Source organism: Aotus nancymaae, unplaced genomic scaffold (assembly GCF_030222135.1).
Source record: "Aotus nancymaae isolate 86718 unplaced genomic scaffold, 86718_ANA_hifiasm-v0.15.2.pri h1tg000059l, whole genome shotgun sequence".
NCBI lineage: Eukaryota > Metazoa > Chordata > Mammalia > Primates > Aotidae > Aotus > Aotus nancymaae.
The window spans coordinates 52544214-52559102 of NW_026988473.1; the positions used below are offsets into that span (position 1 = coordinate 52544214).

General features: G+C 41.5%; 1 protein-coding gene across 1 annotated transcript in view; it reads right to left on the bottom strand.

Annotated features, from left to right (window-relative positions):
* The window catches only part of SYT9 (synaptotagmin 9), a 245313-nt gene that overhangs the window by 181051 nt on the left and 49373 nt on the right, over positions 1-14889 (bottom strand). Inside the window, exons 2-3 of the mRNA XM_012456732.2 lie at positions 11664-12015; positions 1367-1913 (exon numbers count right to left, since the gene is read on the bottom strand). Coding sequence (XP_012312155.2) covers positions 1367-1913; positions 11664-12015 — 899 coding nt within the window. The remainder of the gene's footprint in view (positions 1-1366; positions 1914-11663; positions 12016-14889) is intronic.

Genomic DNA, 14889 nt, shown 5'->3' on the forward strand with positions numbered 1-14889 from the left:
TTCCTGATTTTGTCAATGGGGGGATTTGGGAGACAATCCTTGCCTTCCCTAGCATCCATTGTTGGGTTTACATGCATTAAAATATTTTAAGATCTATTCCTTCCCCAGTATCCCAAACCACCTTGGTTTCATCAACTGCTATTCTCTGCACCGTATCCAGCTGCAGCTCCTTTCTTTCTTTCCTCATGATTATGATAAACGCCAGCAGAATCCCATGCTACACTCTGTTTATTTGGATAGCAGAACAAAGTTGGCACTGGAACCTTGTGGCGTGTGGAGAGAAGGTGTCACACAGGGCAACCAAAACATGCGTGAGCCCCTAGTTCATTAAAGTGGCTGAGGATAAGGGGGTACTGGTGTAGGTATTTGGTCATTAGGCAGAGAGTAGTCTTTCAAGAAATAGGCTCCAGACTCAAGCTGAATCCATGTCTGAGTTGAATAAGGACAGTTGTGCTTGGTCCGTTTGGATGCCATGGCAGAGAAAGAGAGCTAGGCTGGCCTCAGAATAGCTCATATCCAAGAAGAGAAGCTAACAAAGTTATCACAGGGAATTTGGACAGGTGAAAGAAACAAGTAGTTTTAAGTATCAGAGTTACCTAAGAATGTTCAATTTTCCTTTCTATTTCTGGAATGCCAATACATCTCTGTGGGATAATGAAAAGGATGTAAATGGAATAGAAATATCACCTCTGAAATCTTATGTTTAAAATGTAGACATAGATATATGGTACCACTACACAGCACTTTGACTTCTCTCCTGAGCCCTAAATTGGATGTGACTGTTGATAGATTAGTTTTGTCATTATCTATAGTTCTTTTCAGACTTCCCTCCTTGTAACTTGAATTTTGTGAGTTTTACATTTAAAAATGTGGTACCAACTCTTCTCAACCACTCCCACTTGTAGGACTGAAGTTGAGGATCCAATCATGGGAAATGCTCTTGAGCCAACCTGAGAACATAGGTAAGCACCTACTGCTCTCAGAGTCAGGTAATGATCTCTTAGCTCAGACTACAGTTAATAGAATGGCAGGTTCCATTTAGCACAAACGACCTGAAAAAATTCTAAAGAAAATGTGGTAAGGAAGACAGAGAACATCTGCTGCCTGTTAGGGACTAGCTAAGAATCTGAAAGTAGAAAAGAGAGTATGTTATTCTTTAATGTTGTTTTCATCAACAATACATGGAAAGTTCAAAATCAATATTGTTAAAACCCTGTTTCTGAAAAGGTACAAGGAGGTTCTGAAATAACAGTTACATGTACATTGACACAAATTTTACACTGTGTCAAGATAATGTGTAAGTAATGTGTTTCCCTGCTAACCAAGATGCCCATCCCCCACCAAAATGAAAAAATGCTGGACTCACATTGGTGACATATTCGATATCCTTCCAAAGGATGCACTCCCTGGGGAAATCAGCCAAGTCTAAGAAATGATCCACCACCACTTGGCCAATTAAGTCATGACGAGAGAACCTGTCAAAGTCGTACACAGAGAAGTGAAGCTTCCGTGCTTCAAGGTCATTGTAGGGAACCGGAAATAAAAACACTTCATCAAACACAGGGTTTAGGGTCTTTCTGTGAACTTTAGTCTGGTGTTTTGTTTTCCGATCAGGAAGCAAATAGATCTTCACATAAGGATCTGAAGTCCCAGAAAAGTCCTTGGCGGGCAAATTGACAGCTTTGTGAATCTTCACTATGAGCTGCTCTAAGTCACAGTCATATTTTAAAATGAAGTTCAGTTTCCCACACGCCTTGCTGTTACTCCGTCTCCCGTCATCATTATCCAAGGACCTCTGCTTATATAACTCTGGTTTAATTCTACCAATTCCAGTCAACTGTTCCTGTTTTTGAAGCTGCTGGATATTGAAGTCCGGGTTTGACAAGTTGAGTTGTCTTCGGAATGAATTATGCCTTGAATGAAGAGCAACACAGAACAAAGTTATAACCTTATTAGCTATGGGTCTCTCAGAAACTTTTGCTTGGGATGCAGGTAGACTGTTTTATTCTGTCAGGAGCTTAGATCTGTGGGCCTGTGTGTGTGTGTGTGTGTGTGTGTGTGTGTGTGTGTGTCCTAAATTCAAAATGCTCATCAGCATGATTAAGCTACTCCCTAAGGCTTGAAGCTCAAAACTGAGACTTGGTATCAGGAAATGAACCTAGTAACATGTGACCTCAGAGCTTTAAAGGTTTAATACACTTTCTAAACTGTCTAATATGCCATTAAAGAAGCTTATTCATCTGGTGGAATGTAAAGATTTGTACAAACTACTTTAAAAATAAAATTATTCAACTTTATATATAATATCATTCTGAAATTGAAATAGCCAAGTGTTGCCTTAAGAAGAATGAATCTTTCTCTAAATTACACAGAATTTCTTGCCACTAGCTTATAGCTATATAAGGATATAAATTCTTACTGGTTCAAATAAAATCATTTCATCACAAAAACACAGTTTCTGCTCATGCAAAAATGTATGTGACTGGGATGTGCCTGCATGTAGTGGCTTGTGGTGGCTCTGACAGGGGCAAGTGACAGTATTGGGACTGTGCTTTTGCTGTGCACATGGGTGATTAGTGATCAAGAGGACAGGTTTCATTTCTGAAATAAATACTAATGGCACAAAAATTAAAGACGAGCTACTATAAATGCATGTAGGGATTCAACTGGAAGATGGTTGGATACTGATATTTGCAAATTAAATATTTGCCAATATAGTATACTCTTTACACTATAAGTTTATTGATTTGGGTTAGAAGTTTCTCTAAAATTCTCCTTAAAGTCTGTCTGATCTGTGCATGTCTTCACAAATTGAGTGAAGTAGTCATTACATACAAGGTTGTTTTTAAGGTTACTTTTGTTTGTTTTTAGCTCAGAGTTTAGAGTCATTATATTGTATTGCATGCATTCGCTCAATAACCTTAATTAAAATAGCCTCTTTACTAGAAGGTGAAAGAGAACAGCTGGGATGTCTCTTAGGGATTGGTAAACAGTTGGAGAGACAGAGTAAACATTTGAATTTGCCTTCTCTTCCTTTCTTAAGACAATGAAATAAAGATGTAAAAATGGAATTAAGGGACCCCCAGACATGTCTGAAAGTATTCTCTCTTGTCATCATGAATGTTATGCTGAGCATTCCTCTTTATCCTAAAATAGCCTCCTCATCACTAATCACCCACATGGTATGACAAGAGCACTGTCAGAAAGCTGTCACTTGTACCTGTCACATCCAACAGAGTCCATAGCAAGCAGACATAGCCCAGTCACATACATTCCCACATGTACAAAAACTGTATGGACTGAAAGTTGCTGTTGTGAGATTTTACTCTCTTATACGGAAATCCACAATCTCTGTTTTATGATTTGGTTGAGCAGGGGAGGGAAGGGAGGACTTGCTGTTAAGTATCTAAAATTGGCTTTATGTGCTAGTGCAGCCAGGTCATTCCTCTGTCCAGAAGTGGAACCAATGTAGTGCTAGAACAGAGCTTGAGTCTCACTTTACTGGACTCTGTGGGTAGAAAGGGTTGGGAGGCAGCAGAGAAGTACCCTGCCATATGCAGAGGCCAGAATAGGCTGGTGCCAGCCCTGTCTCCCTCTGCTATTGACTTTTCTTTATAGGCTAGATTCAAAAAACATCCATAATTATGTCCTGGGTCAGTTCCTATCCTTCTGGGTGCTGTCTAGTAAGTGGTGCTGTTTACATGATAAACGTGCACCCTTGAGATCCACTGGATGCTCCTTCTTCAGACGAGTCTGTGGTGGACCAACAATTCTGTGTCTGCACAATCCAGCCCCAGACAACAATCTCGTGTCAGCCCTAGGCCCTGTCGCTCTGCTCCCCAGGTGGTTGCTGGGCAGACTGGGTGCATTACAATTTACCTTTGAATTTTCTTAGTACTGGCACTAGATTCATCACAGCAACATTTTGTCTTCACCCTTGTTTGTAGGACTTAATCTACCATAGTTTTAATTTTAATTAAAAATACATAGATTTGGCTACTTAGTAGTGTGACATATTCTGTTTTACATGTATATTTTCTTAGACATGAAATCTGAAGAGAAATTGTCCTACATGCTCAACTCTTCCTAACCAAAGTGGATTGCCAGCACAGAGTGGGGCTTGTTGGTGTCGTTCAAAGCCTGAAAAAAGATCTCATTCCCTGAGAACCCAACTGCACAGGAATCCCTTCAAAAACTCCCAATACAGCTGAAGATTCCTCTTAAAAACCAATCACAGTTATAGGCTAGGTGCAATGGCTCACGTCTGTAATCCCAGCACCTTGGGAGGCTGAGGCTGGTGGATCACTTGAGGTCAGGAGTTCGAGACCAGCATGGTCAACATGGTAAAACCCTGTCTCTACTAAAGATACAAAAATTAGCCAGGCATAGTGGCATGTGCCCATAGTCCCAGTTAGTTGGGAGGCTGACGCAGGTGGCAGAGGTTGTGGTGAGGAGACAACGCTGCTACACTCCAGTCTGGGTGACAGAGAGACCATCTCAAACAACAACAAAAAAAACCCAAAACCAGAAAACAAACAAACAAACAAAATTACAGATATGAATACTATTATCTACTCAAACATTTTACATGATTAATTTCATTCCCAACACTTTCCCCTCCATTCAGAATCACACTTACTATTGGGAAATCAGTTGAATCTAACTGTAAGGTAGTGGCTTAAAGCAGATAGCAAAGACTGTAACAGGGCATGACAGGTTCTCACTCTTGGGGTTCCCTTTCAATCTCTTTCAATTTCCATTCAGAAGAAAGTTAGAGTTTACTGGAGTTGGGGGAGAGTCATGGTAGAACAGTGAAGCTTAGAACAGCCAGAGAACCAGGGTAACTCATAACCTCCCCGTATAACCTCTGGAGCTATGGGGGCTGAAAATGAGAAAGTACAGCAGGGACATAAAGGAGAAGAGGAAGTGGAAGAAATGGAAAATCAATATTCTATAGCTCTCATAGCCTACTCAAACAGAGGTGGGAAGAAAAAGCAAGCCCAAAGCAAGAGGGAGGAAAGATATGGAATATAGTGCCATGACCTGAACTTGCCTCATCCCAGGTGAGGTGGCTCTAGATGGTCAATGGAGGTAGTTTTGAATGCAGTAAATGAGAGGCTCCCAGAGCAAAGGTCTAGAATTTTAATGCCACTGAGTGACATGAATAATGACATTGAGGGAACATAGGAATGTGGCAAAGAGAGATCCGTGTCTGAAGCATTCAGTCCTCTGAGTAGGTCTGGGGAGTCCCGTATTTTGGTGTTCTCAGAACTTAATGTGCACAATGAATGGTAAAAAAAAAAGTGGACCCCAAGGACAGTGGGTCAGAAGGAAGGTTGAGAGATGATCTCCTCTACAAGTAAGCCACATTCTAATGCTGTGGCAGAGAAGCTGGCTGCTGGGGTTGGAACTCTCAGCTTCCTCCACCTCCCATTCTCTCTCTGGGTGGGCAAAGGCTATTTTCCTCTCATGGAAGAGACAACAAAGTGAAATTAAAGATTCAACTTGGCTACCCCAACCTAAGTTGGAAAATAGCAGTGAAGCTGTGGAAAGCTTGAGTTCAAAGATAATTAACAAAATGTGCAAAGTAGATTTCCCATAAGAAACTCAAAAAGATACTTTCATACCTGGAGAAATCTGAGCCTTGTGCTGAGTTGCAGCCAGAAGTCAGGAAGCGTCAGAAGCACAGAGGTACAGGGTTTTCTCCTCCTTTCCTTTCCTCAAATGTGAATTAACCAGTCCCAGCTCTAGGTTAGTTAGTCCCTAAACTATCACCCAAAAAGCCAACTGTGTCAATCAGATCTTAAGAGACAGGACGTAACGGCAACTCAACAAATTTGAATTTGCAAAGCAAAGTGTCAAATAAGGTGGAAGGTATAGAAGAGAAAAATGTAGCCACTGTCTTGAAGGAAATAGCTGTCCAGCCAGGCGATGAGATGGTCCCCCCAACCCCATAACTATAAAGTGGGGCAGAAGGATTAAGTACAGATCAGGGATTAGAAAGTCCTAGAAGAAGAGGGAGAAAGGCCTCTGGCTGAGGAAATTTTTATGAAGGAGATGATACTTGAGGTGGGCTTGCCTACTTAACTTGGTTGCATCCTTAGCCACCTCCAAGTTGATGCTGTAGACTTCAATGTGGACATTAACTCCATTTTGATCTTGGTCCCAGCTCTCTAGCAGGATGGGACTTTCAGCTCTTCTGCCCCAGTAGCTTTTTCAGAGTCCCTCACATACACTGCATCTTTGAGTCCAGACTCTGTACAAGCCAGCACTCAGATCCCCAACACCTCATCGATCTTGGGCTTTCATGTCCAGTCATGAACAAGTGCACACTAATGTATGTTCCTTCACTGTAGTGGCCCATCTCAGAGGTGAAATCTGACCTGTCCTTTCCCTGGTTCTTGGGCACCAGTGTTTGCCAGGCTTCAGGATCCAAGGAGAGAAAAGATAGAAACCAATTGTTGTTTCAGAAATGTTACTGGTTTCTTTCCTATGTTCAAGTCAAGGCAGGGAATTATGGAAACAGTGGAGAAAGGATCTTGTTTTTCTTCTTCAAAAATCCCCTTGATCATGAAGAAGAGAGAGTTGGTCTGTCCTGAACCACAGGCAGACACAGAAGAAGGGGAAATCCTGGATAGGGACAGACACAGTTACTAGACTACAAGGGCAGGAGGAAGTGGAAATCTGAGGCTTTCTTGGCCTGAAGATTCAAGGGCTTCCAGCATAAGTGAGATAATGAAGAGACAGGCATCAGGCCTTGGGGCCAGTGGAGGTGTGTGGTCAAGTATAGGTGGATACACTGAGGCAAGACTTGCTTCCTCCCACTCCCTCCCAATTTAAACAGATTTGAAACCTTGAATATTTTATCCTCTACAACCAAGATGAGCCTTTGTTCACCAAAACTTTCTCTACAGTAGCTCACATCATATAACTCTTTTCATTCCCATTGATCCCAGCTGAGTTCAGGCCTTCTGACAGGCCCCTGTCTTCATCACTGTGCCATGCATCTTATATATTCTTTCCAGATTAATCTTCTAAAGGACAAATTGAGACTTCACTGTGTATAATTGGGCTCTTGCTGTGGGTCTTTTGAGGGCAGGATTATATATTTTTTCTCTCTTCATTGCCACCACCTAATACGGAATTTTGCACATAGCAAATGCTTAATATCTGTGTCTAGAGTAAATACAGAAATGCTATGAATAAAATAATTTCTCATAATTTTAATCCCCGTAGAGAAAACACTCGTTTACATATCGTTTCAGGGTCTCATGGAAGTTGAGATAGGTCTAGGCAACTTCCACTTTTGAAGCAGTTAGCTTATTTAAATATGAGGAAATAACCATGATTCAAGAGTTATGTTTTAGATGTTTACATTGAACCAATGTTCTCACCACACAAAAATATAACTTAATAGAAATGTGCTACTCATAGCATAATTACAACATTTAAGTTTTGTGTACTATTTACTGGAGTTGTGGCCAGTCATGGGACCTAAATTTAGAGTGTGATGGTTATCTTCCTCTTTCAATTCTGTCAGCATATTTCTATAACTCTGTGGATTTGCTTAATTCAGAGATAGGGTCAAACACCTAACATGGGGCTCTTAATGAACATGAGACCTGGGACAAATGGCCTTCTACCAGCCTCACCATTACAGGCTCCACTCAGTTATACTTCTGGCCCTTTGCCATTCTTGTCAGATGAGCAAGAGAAAAGTGGCCTGATATTCACCAACATATTCTGTCAGTCATTCATGGAAAGAAGTTCTCCGTGTGCCAAGGGTTGCTAGGGGCTGGATAGATAAAAAGAAACAAAACAGGTGTGGTCTCTGGGCTCACAGAACCCAGTCTAGAGGGGAGTACAAGCAATAAATAATCACTTAAAATAATTTAATCCTGGGTGCAGTGGCTCATGCCTGTAATCCTAGCACTTTCAGAGGCTGAGGCGGGCAGATCATGAGGTCAGGAGTTTGAGACCAGCCTGGCCAACATGGTGAAACCTCATCTCTACTAAAAAATAAAAAATTAGCCGGGCATGGTGGCACGTGCCTGTAATCCCAGCTGCTTGGGAGGCTGAGGCAGGAGAATCGCTTGAACCCAGGAGGTGGAGGTTGCAGTGAGCCGAGATCGCGCCACTGCACTCCAGCCTGGGCAACAAGAGCTAAACTCCTTCTGAAAAATGATAATAATAATAATTTAATCCTGTGAAGGAGTGAAAACAAGGCAATGCAAGAGAGAATTACAAGTGAGAAGGAATGGGGAACAGAACACAGCCTTCAGATAGGGTGGCCAGGGAGACGTTTCTGAGAAGGTGATGTTTTACCTAAGGCATTAGGGAAGTAAAGGACCTGAGAAGGGTAAAAAAAAAAAAAAAAAAAAAAAGGAAAACCATTTCTGGCTGAGGGAACAACATGTGTGAAGACCTCAAGGCAGGAAGGGGCTTGGGAAGCTGAAGGAACTAAGAGAGAGGCTAGTGTAGCTACAGTATAACGAGCTTCTTCCATGCAGTCTCCTATTGAACTCATGTTAAAAGTGTCCCCTAGGGTTCTGCAACACGGTGGCCCTGGCCATAGGTAAGGCTGGAAGCAGACTGTGCAGTATTATCATGCAGGACCTTAACAGACTTGATAAGGAGTTTGTGGTGTGGTAATTGAAATTTTTGAAAAACTGAAGTATTACATAAGAAATTTGATAAGACTTAAAAAAACAGGATGAACTTTCATCTTAGGACATGAATCAGGAAATGGATTAGATGGCCTTTCAAGGTTCCTTCTATTTTGGGGATCCAGGGATTTTCATACATTTGGAGTAGCGAACTTTATAAAGCTCTGGTATTTAAAAATTCTGAGAAAATTAAAATATCCACATTTCCAGCATATTGGGTCACTGTACAAAAGGGATTTCATTCAAATCAAAAAGAATTAACAGGAATTTTGGATGATACTAATAGTCACTGAGGTAACTAGACACAGAATCCTAACATGCTTGATCTTGAAAGAACAACAGAAAGTCATTCTGACCAGAAACATTTTTAGAAGATAAAACAAAGCCCATCTTTAAGACATTCCAAAAAGGCACTGTGTCAGCCAAACATAGCCAAGAACACAACCAAGCTGAAGAGGCCAGGTGAGGTTGAGATTTTTGATGTAAATGCTGCAACAGAAACTGTGCCAATCGCAAGGATCCTGAAGACATCTTTAAATGGAGGCTATGTCTTATGTGCCCTGGGAACCCTGAGATAAAGTTTGCCCTGAGACAGTGATAACGGCTGCAGGATGGAAGCAGTAAGGAAGACAGTGTCGGCAGGGAGATAGTAAAGAACATAATGAGAAAGAGAGAAGAAACAGTAACTGGAAAAGCAGACTGTTTAGAGCTGTCTCAGCAAAGGTTATCTTTCCCCTCCCTAAATATGGTTATCAAAAATGTTACTTAAAGAAGAATGTTAAAAATGCTTTGAGGCATAAAGGAAACCTCATTCTTTTTTTCCATTTTGTTAGCAAAAAGTATGTATATGTGTGTGCATTTTCTCATGATGCAACCCAGTTCCCAAAGAATTAGAAGAACCATGCACTGCTCTTATTGTGGTGAGATCCTGAGACAAGAATATGTATTTCCAGACAGACCCCATAAAACTAGGTCAGTAGCAATTTAGGTATGAATGTTTTAAATGCATAACAATGAAAATTGTCAGTATTAGGTCGGATGCAGCTAGAAAGAGTAGTTTTCTTATGGTAGTTCAGATATTGCTAAACCTGATTTTTGCCATCAGAAAAGATAATATAATTGCATGCCTCCCAAACTAAAATCAATTTGAACACAGAGTGCATTTTACAGGGATAATTCCTTCACTCTATCTCTTTGTTTTTTTCCTTTTATCCAATTTCTACAAATCAGTAGTGATGATAACAGTTTTTATTTTTTAAGCAAATACTTACTGATATGCAGAGTATTGATACACTTTTCCAGTATAAATACTGTGATAATTATAGTGACAACATTGCTATCGGTTTGTTAGAATTATGGCAGAGCTCTCAGATCAAATCTAGTAAGATCACAGTACGTACTACCACTATCTATTGGAGGAATCTAGACCAGAAAAGTTACATGCAGAGTAGAACGAAACAGGAGACAATTTCGATGGAAATTTCAATGGAGACTCCATCTAAAAGGCTCTAGTTATTGAAATACTGAAAGGATTTGATTATGAGTCTGCACATTGCATGAGCTTTATGACAGCATCAAACAGAGCTCTAGTTATATTTAAGTCTTAAATCTGAAGATAAATCCTAGTGATAAAATCTGAGGATTTCTTCTAAATCAAATGGCAAACAACTACCCATCTCCTCACAGGGGAATATTTTAGATTTGCCTCTTTGATTCAGAATTGGAAACGATGCAAAAATAAGTTTCTAAAACAATCAAATTATAAACTGGCATATTCCATCCCACTTAATGAGAATGAGTGGAGCCTCTAGGATAAACTCAATTAACATGAAAAGGGTAAAGTCTTATTTCTGTTTCTGGAGAACAAACAATAAAGATTTCTAAAAACATACATCCAAACTGTGCTTATACTTTCCAAATAACAGCACATGCTATTCCTCTGGCCATCACTCAGGCCAATATTTTCATTCTAAAGAGAGCTGCTTCCTGAGTCTCTTTTCCTGAAATCTCTTATTGAAAATGAGTTTTTATATCCAGTGATTTAGAACTGTCCGTTTAGCCTCAAACACAATTTTGTGCAATGTCTGAGCCTTGGGAGAGGCCATAATAGCAATACTAACAGCAAAATGGCAGCTCGCATTTTGGAGTATTTACTAGGTGCCAGACCTGTGCAGCACATGTTATCATTTCAGTCTTAAAACCACCTACAAATCAGTACTATCTATTCCTCTTTTGAGGAAGAGGAAATGGACACATATGGAGTTTTAAATAATTTGTTCAATTTTACACATGTAAGTAAAGGCAATTCATTTGACTTGAGAGACTGCACCTTTTATCACGGCATTATATTACTTCTCTACTGCTGAAGAGCAGAAAGCATCCAGACAATGAAAAGAGAGTGATCCAGGCCTGGTTACTCTGTAACCCTCCCAAAGGCTGGAGATGGACAAAGACCTCCAGCCACACTGTGGGGTCTGAAGAGAGCCTGTGCATGACTGTTAGGATAGGTGAGATGCACAGGGAATAAATTCTACAGCAGTAGGAGGGCAGCAGGGAAGAGTGGTTAAGAACTCAGATTCTTGTGTTGGTTGAACCAGGGTTCCAACCCTGACCTGGGTGTTTATATATATGACTTAAAAAAAAATTTAATCTCCTTGACTTAAGTTTCTTCAACTGTAAAGTAAAAATGATAACAGTATACATTTCATGCTAAGTTGCAAGCTATAATAAAATATGAATATAAAGTTCTTATAGAGTACTTCACACATGCTAAGTCTTATTATGTTAACTATTATTTTTATGAACTAAGTACAGACCAGGAAGGGCTCAGAACCTAACTTCAGCATAGGAAGCATAGGGTTTCCCCATATTCATGTTTCTGATACAGAAGGGAAATCTAAAAGGTTATAGGCTCCTTGACCAATCAGTGCTATTGTTGCCAGAGAGGGGAATGGGGTGGTTCTTGCTTGCATTCAGAAACGAAGAGGCATTACTAACCGAACCGACGAGGTTGGCTCTGTGACTTGGCGCTGCACGCGGATGCCATGGGCACAGTTCTCCTGAACCCCTGTCTGGGTGGAGAGGGGAATGTCAGGGGAGGTGTGGCTGATCTTCATGGAGGAGTCAGGGCAGGGCGTGGGAGGGTCTAGGAAGTCCTCGCTGTTCTCCTGCTCATTGATCTCTGTGTCCGTGTAGTTAAGAGGCTCCTGGTTGTTGTCTTTGCTACCAGAGGGCAGGCCTCGTTCTCGCCACGGAACCCAGCAGAGTTTCCAAGACACGAAGAGAGACACGCCAAAGAGAGCAAGACCACAGGCAGTGACCACGAGGGTCAGCAGGCTCACTGAGATATCTGCAAAGAAGCGAAGATCAAAGGTCAGTGTGATCATTCCCCCCACGCCCACCCATTGCATAGGGTGGGCAGAATGACCCTCTCATCCATTTATCCCTCGGGAGCTGACTATGGAAGGCCACGCTGGGGCTCACAGCTGGGTTACTTGATTCTGGGGCAGTGACAATGAGAATTCATAAACAAACCAGAGGACCCATGAGCAAAAACAAACAGGAGGTAACACAGCATGCAGGCCATGTTTAGAAACAATAAACAGCCTGCTATGGCAAGAAAATGAATATATTCATGGGGACTAGAACGCCCTTCAAGTCAAATAAGACTCTACCCCACAGGCAGCACCAATCAATGTTTTTTGAGCAGGGCAGTTTTCAAATGTCCTTAAAAATTACTCTGTCATCTCAGAGAGCTGTATAATATCATCGAGGAATTGTGTAAGTCACAACTTCTTAAATTAAGAGAAACTAGAGTGCTTTTTTTTTTTTGGTTTTATTTTTCCTATTAACTTTTAAGGTTCTAAGCAAAATGAAGCTCAAGTCTTCTGTGGATTTTGCAGCTACAAGAACAACCCCTACTCAGTGGCAGATCCTCAGGACCCAGGATAGAATATTGTAGTCTGGGTTTCCCCAGTAGCATACCCTAAAACAATTATTCAAGGGCAAAGCATTATTTAGAAGGAGAAAGGGAAGCCAGTAAAAGGTACATTATCAAGCCAGTTCCTACAGTAGGGGAGTAAAGATTAAGACTGCTGGGGAGGCCTAATACACCTCAGATTTACTCTACCCAAGTGGCAAGGGATCCAAGGTATTACACATTAGCTCTCTTTAGTTGTTAATTTGAGGGCATTTCCCAAAGGGTATTAAATTCCCATCATTTGAAATCTGCAGCCCAGATGAACAAAGTAAGCTCCAGTGGTCAGGAACATCCCACATTGAAATCAATGCAGAGGCTGCATTGGAGGTCAACAGGCACACACTGAAGTGGTAAGGGGATATGGCAGGTAATCGCAGCATCTGCTACATGGATCATGGACCACAGCCCCACGGGTTCAGCAAGTCTTGGCAGTACAATATCCAGTGACTGTGCCCCTAAGGTTCAAAACAGCTCACCCGCTCCAGGCTTCTTCCCCAGGCTACAGTAGAGCCAGGGAGGCTGAGCACCAATCTGAAGGCATTTCTGGCACTATGGTGGCTGTAAAGTCTTTATTTTAAAGAAGAACCCTTCCTGTCATTACTGTGCTTCATTACACTGAGGATCCCCAAGGATTCTCCCCAGGGTTTGCCTCTACTGCCCATCATTAATATTTGCATTGCTTCAACCAAAGTTTTCTGAATGCCTACTACATTCCAAGTGCTATGCTAAGCTCTGGAGATACAATGAGGAACATGATAGGCGCACACCATGTCTTCACAGATTCATATTCTAATGAAGGAGAAAATTAGAAATGAGTCATTTGGTACTCACAATTTCAACTATGCACAGCACTGCCAACATACCACCATCTGTGACAAAGCTGTATTTTTGCTGAAGCATGCATGGGAACCCCTCCTGCAAGTCACTTACCTGCTGAGTCAAGCTGAACAACTACCATCCATGTGCTTTTCAACATGACTCTGACAGCACTTGGTCATTCTTGTGAACTGATAAACCTGTTTATCAAAAACTGCTCTTAAAAGAAACCCAGCTGCCAGGGCTGGTGATGGATTTAACGTATTTCCTCTATGCCTCCCAATCAATCTTCACCCTTTCAGTGAAACAATATTATATCTCTGTTTGAAAATACTGGGGTTAAAGTTTCAATATGGGTAACTGTGCAAATCCTTTTCACTTTTATCTCCTCAAATCCCATGGAAATGGGATAAACAATAGAAAATAAGAAAGAGCATCACCAATTCATCAGTTAACCAGTAACTTTGAGGAATGTCTGGAATTGTTTTAAAAGAAAAGCCCATCAGTGTGAACATTTAATACAGGCAAATGAAGGGAAACTGAGAGAAATTTAAAATCCCAGTTGCAGAGCAACAGGCAGGGATGGGGAACAGAGAGTGGAGTCAGTGGGGACAAAGTAAAAGGGGCTAGGAAGTATACCTCACAGAGCCTAACGTGAGGCGGGGGGCATGGTTTGACCCCAGACTCCACCTGGTTCTGACCACTCACACAGGAGAGTAGAGAACATGCTGGTGCAGACCTCTACAATGGGTGATAGTGCTGGGGGACCAGGAAGGAGGAAACCCTGTCCCAGGTAATCAGGCTGCAAACATCAATCCACACCTTCTCCAACACAAAACAGGCTCTCTACATAGCAGTGAAATCCCTTAACACATTCTGTAATCTAAATGGAGACAAAACTTCTGTACATCCTGTTAATCACTTCAACTCTGTCCTGAGATAGACACTGCTAGGAGACCACCAGCAAAGGGTGGAGGAGGGGCACATTGGGAGGACGTAGGATTTAGGAATGTGATGAGATAACTGTATTATTACTCACCAAATAGTCACTGTGCCCTATCACAGGGCTCCTCTCCAAGGGAGAAGCGTAAGTCCCAATCCCCAATGTTGGTCTTGGCCATATGACTTGCTTTGGTCAATGAAATACGAGTGAACATGGCCCATGCCACCTTGAAGCAGAGGTCCCTTGTGCTCCCACCTTCTGCATGAGAAGAAGAGCTCTCAGATAAGAGCTGATAGTTCAGTCTGACTGCCATAATGAGAAGACTTGTGGCATTAGCCCAAAGTGCAAAACAAGGAGAAAACTAAAACATGACTGACAACCTGGGGCAAAGCTACAGCTGACCCACAGATCCATTAGCAAAACCTAAATATTTAGTGTATTAAGTAACTAGGATTTTAAAGGGATGTTGCCACAACAACAACAAC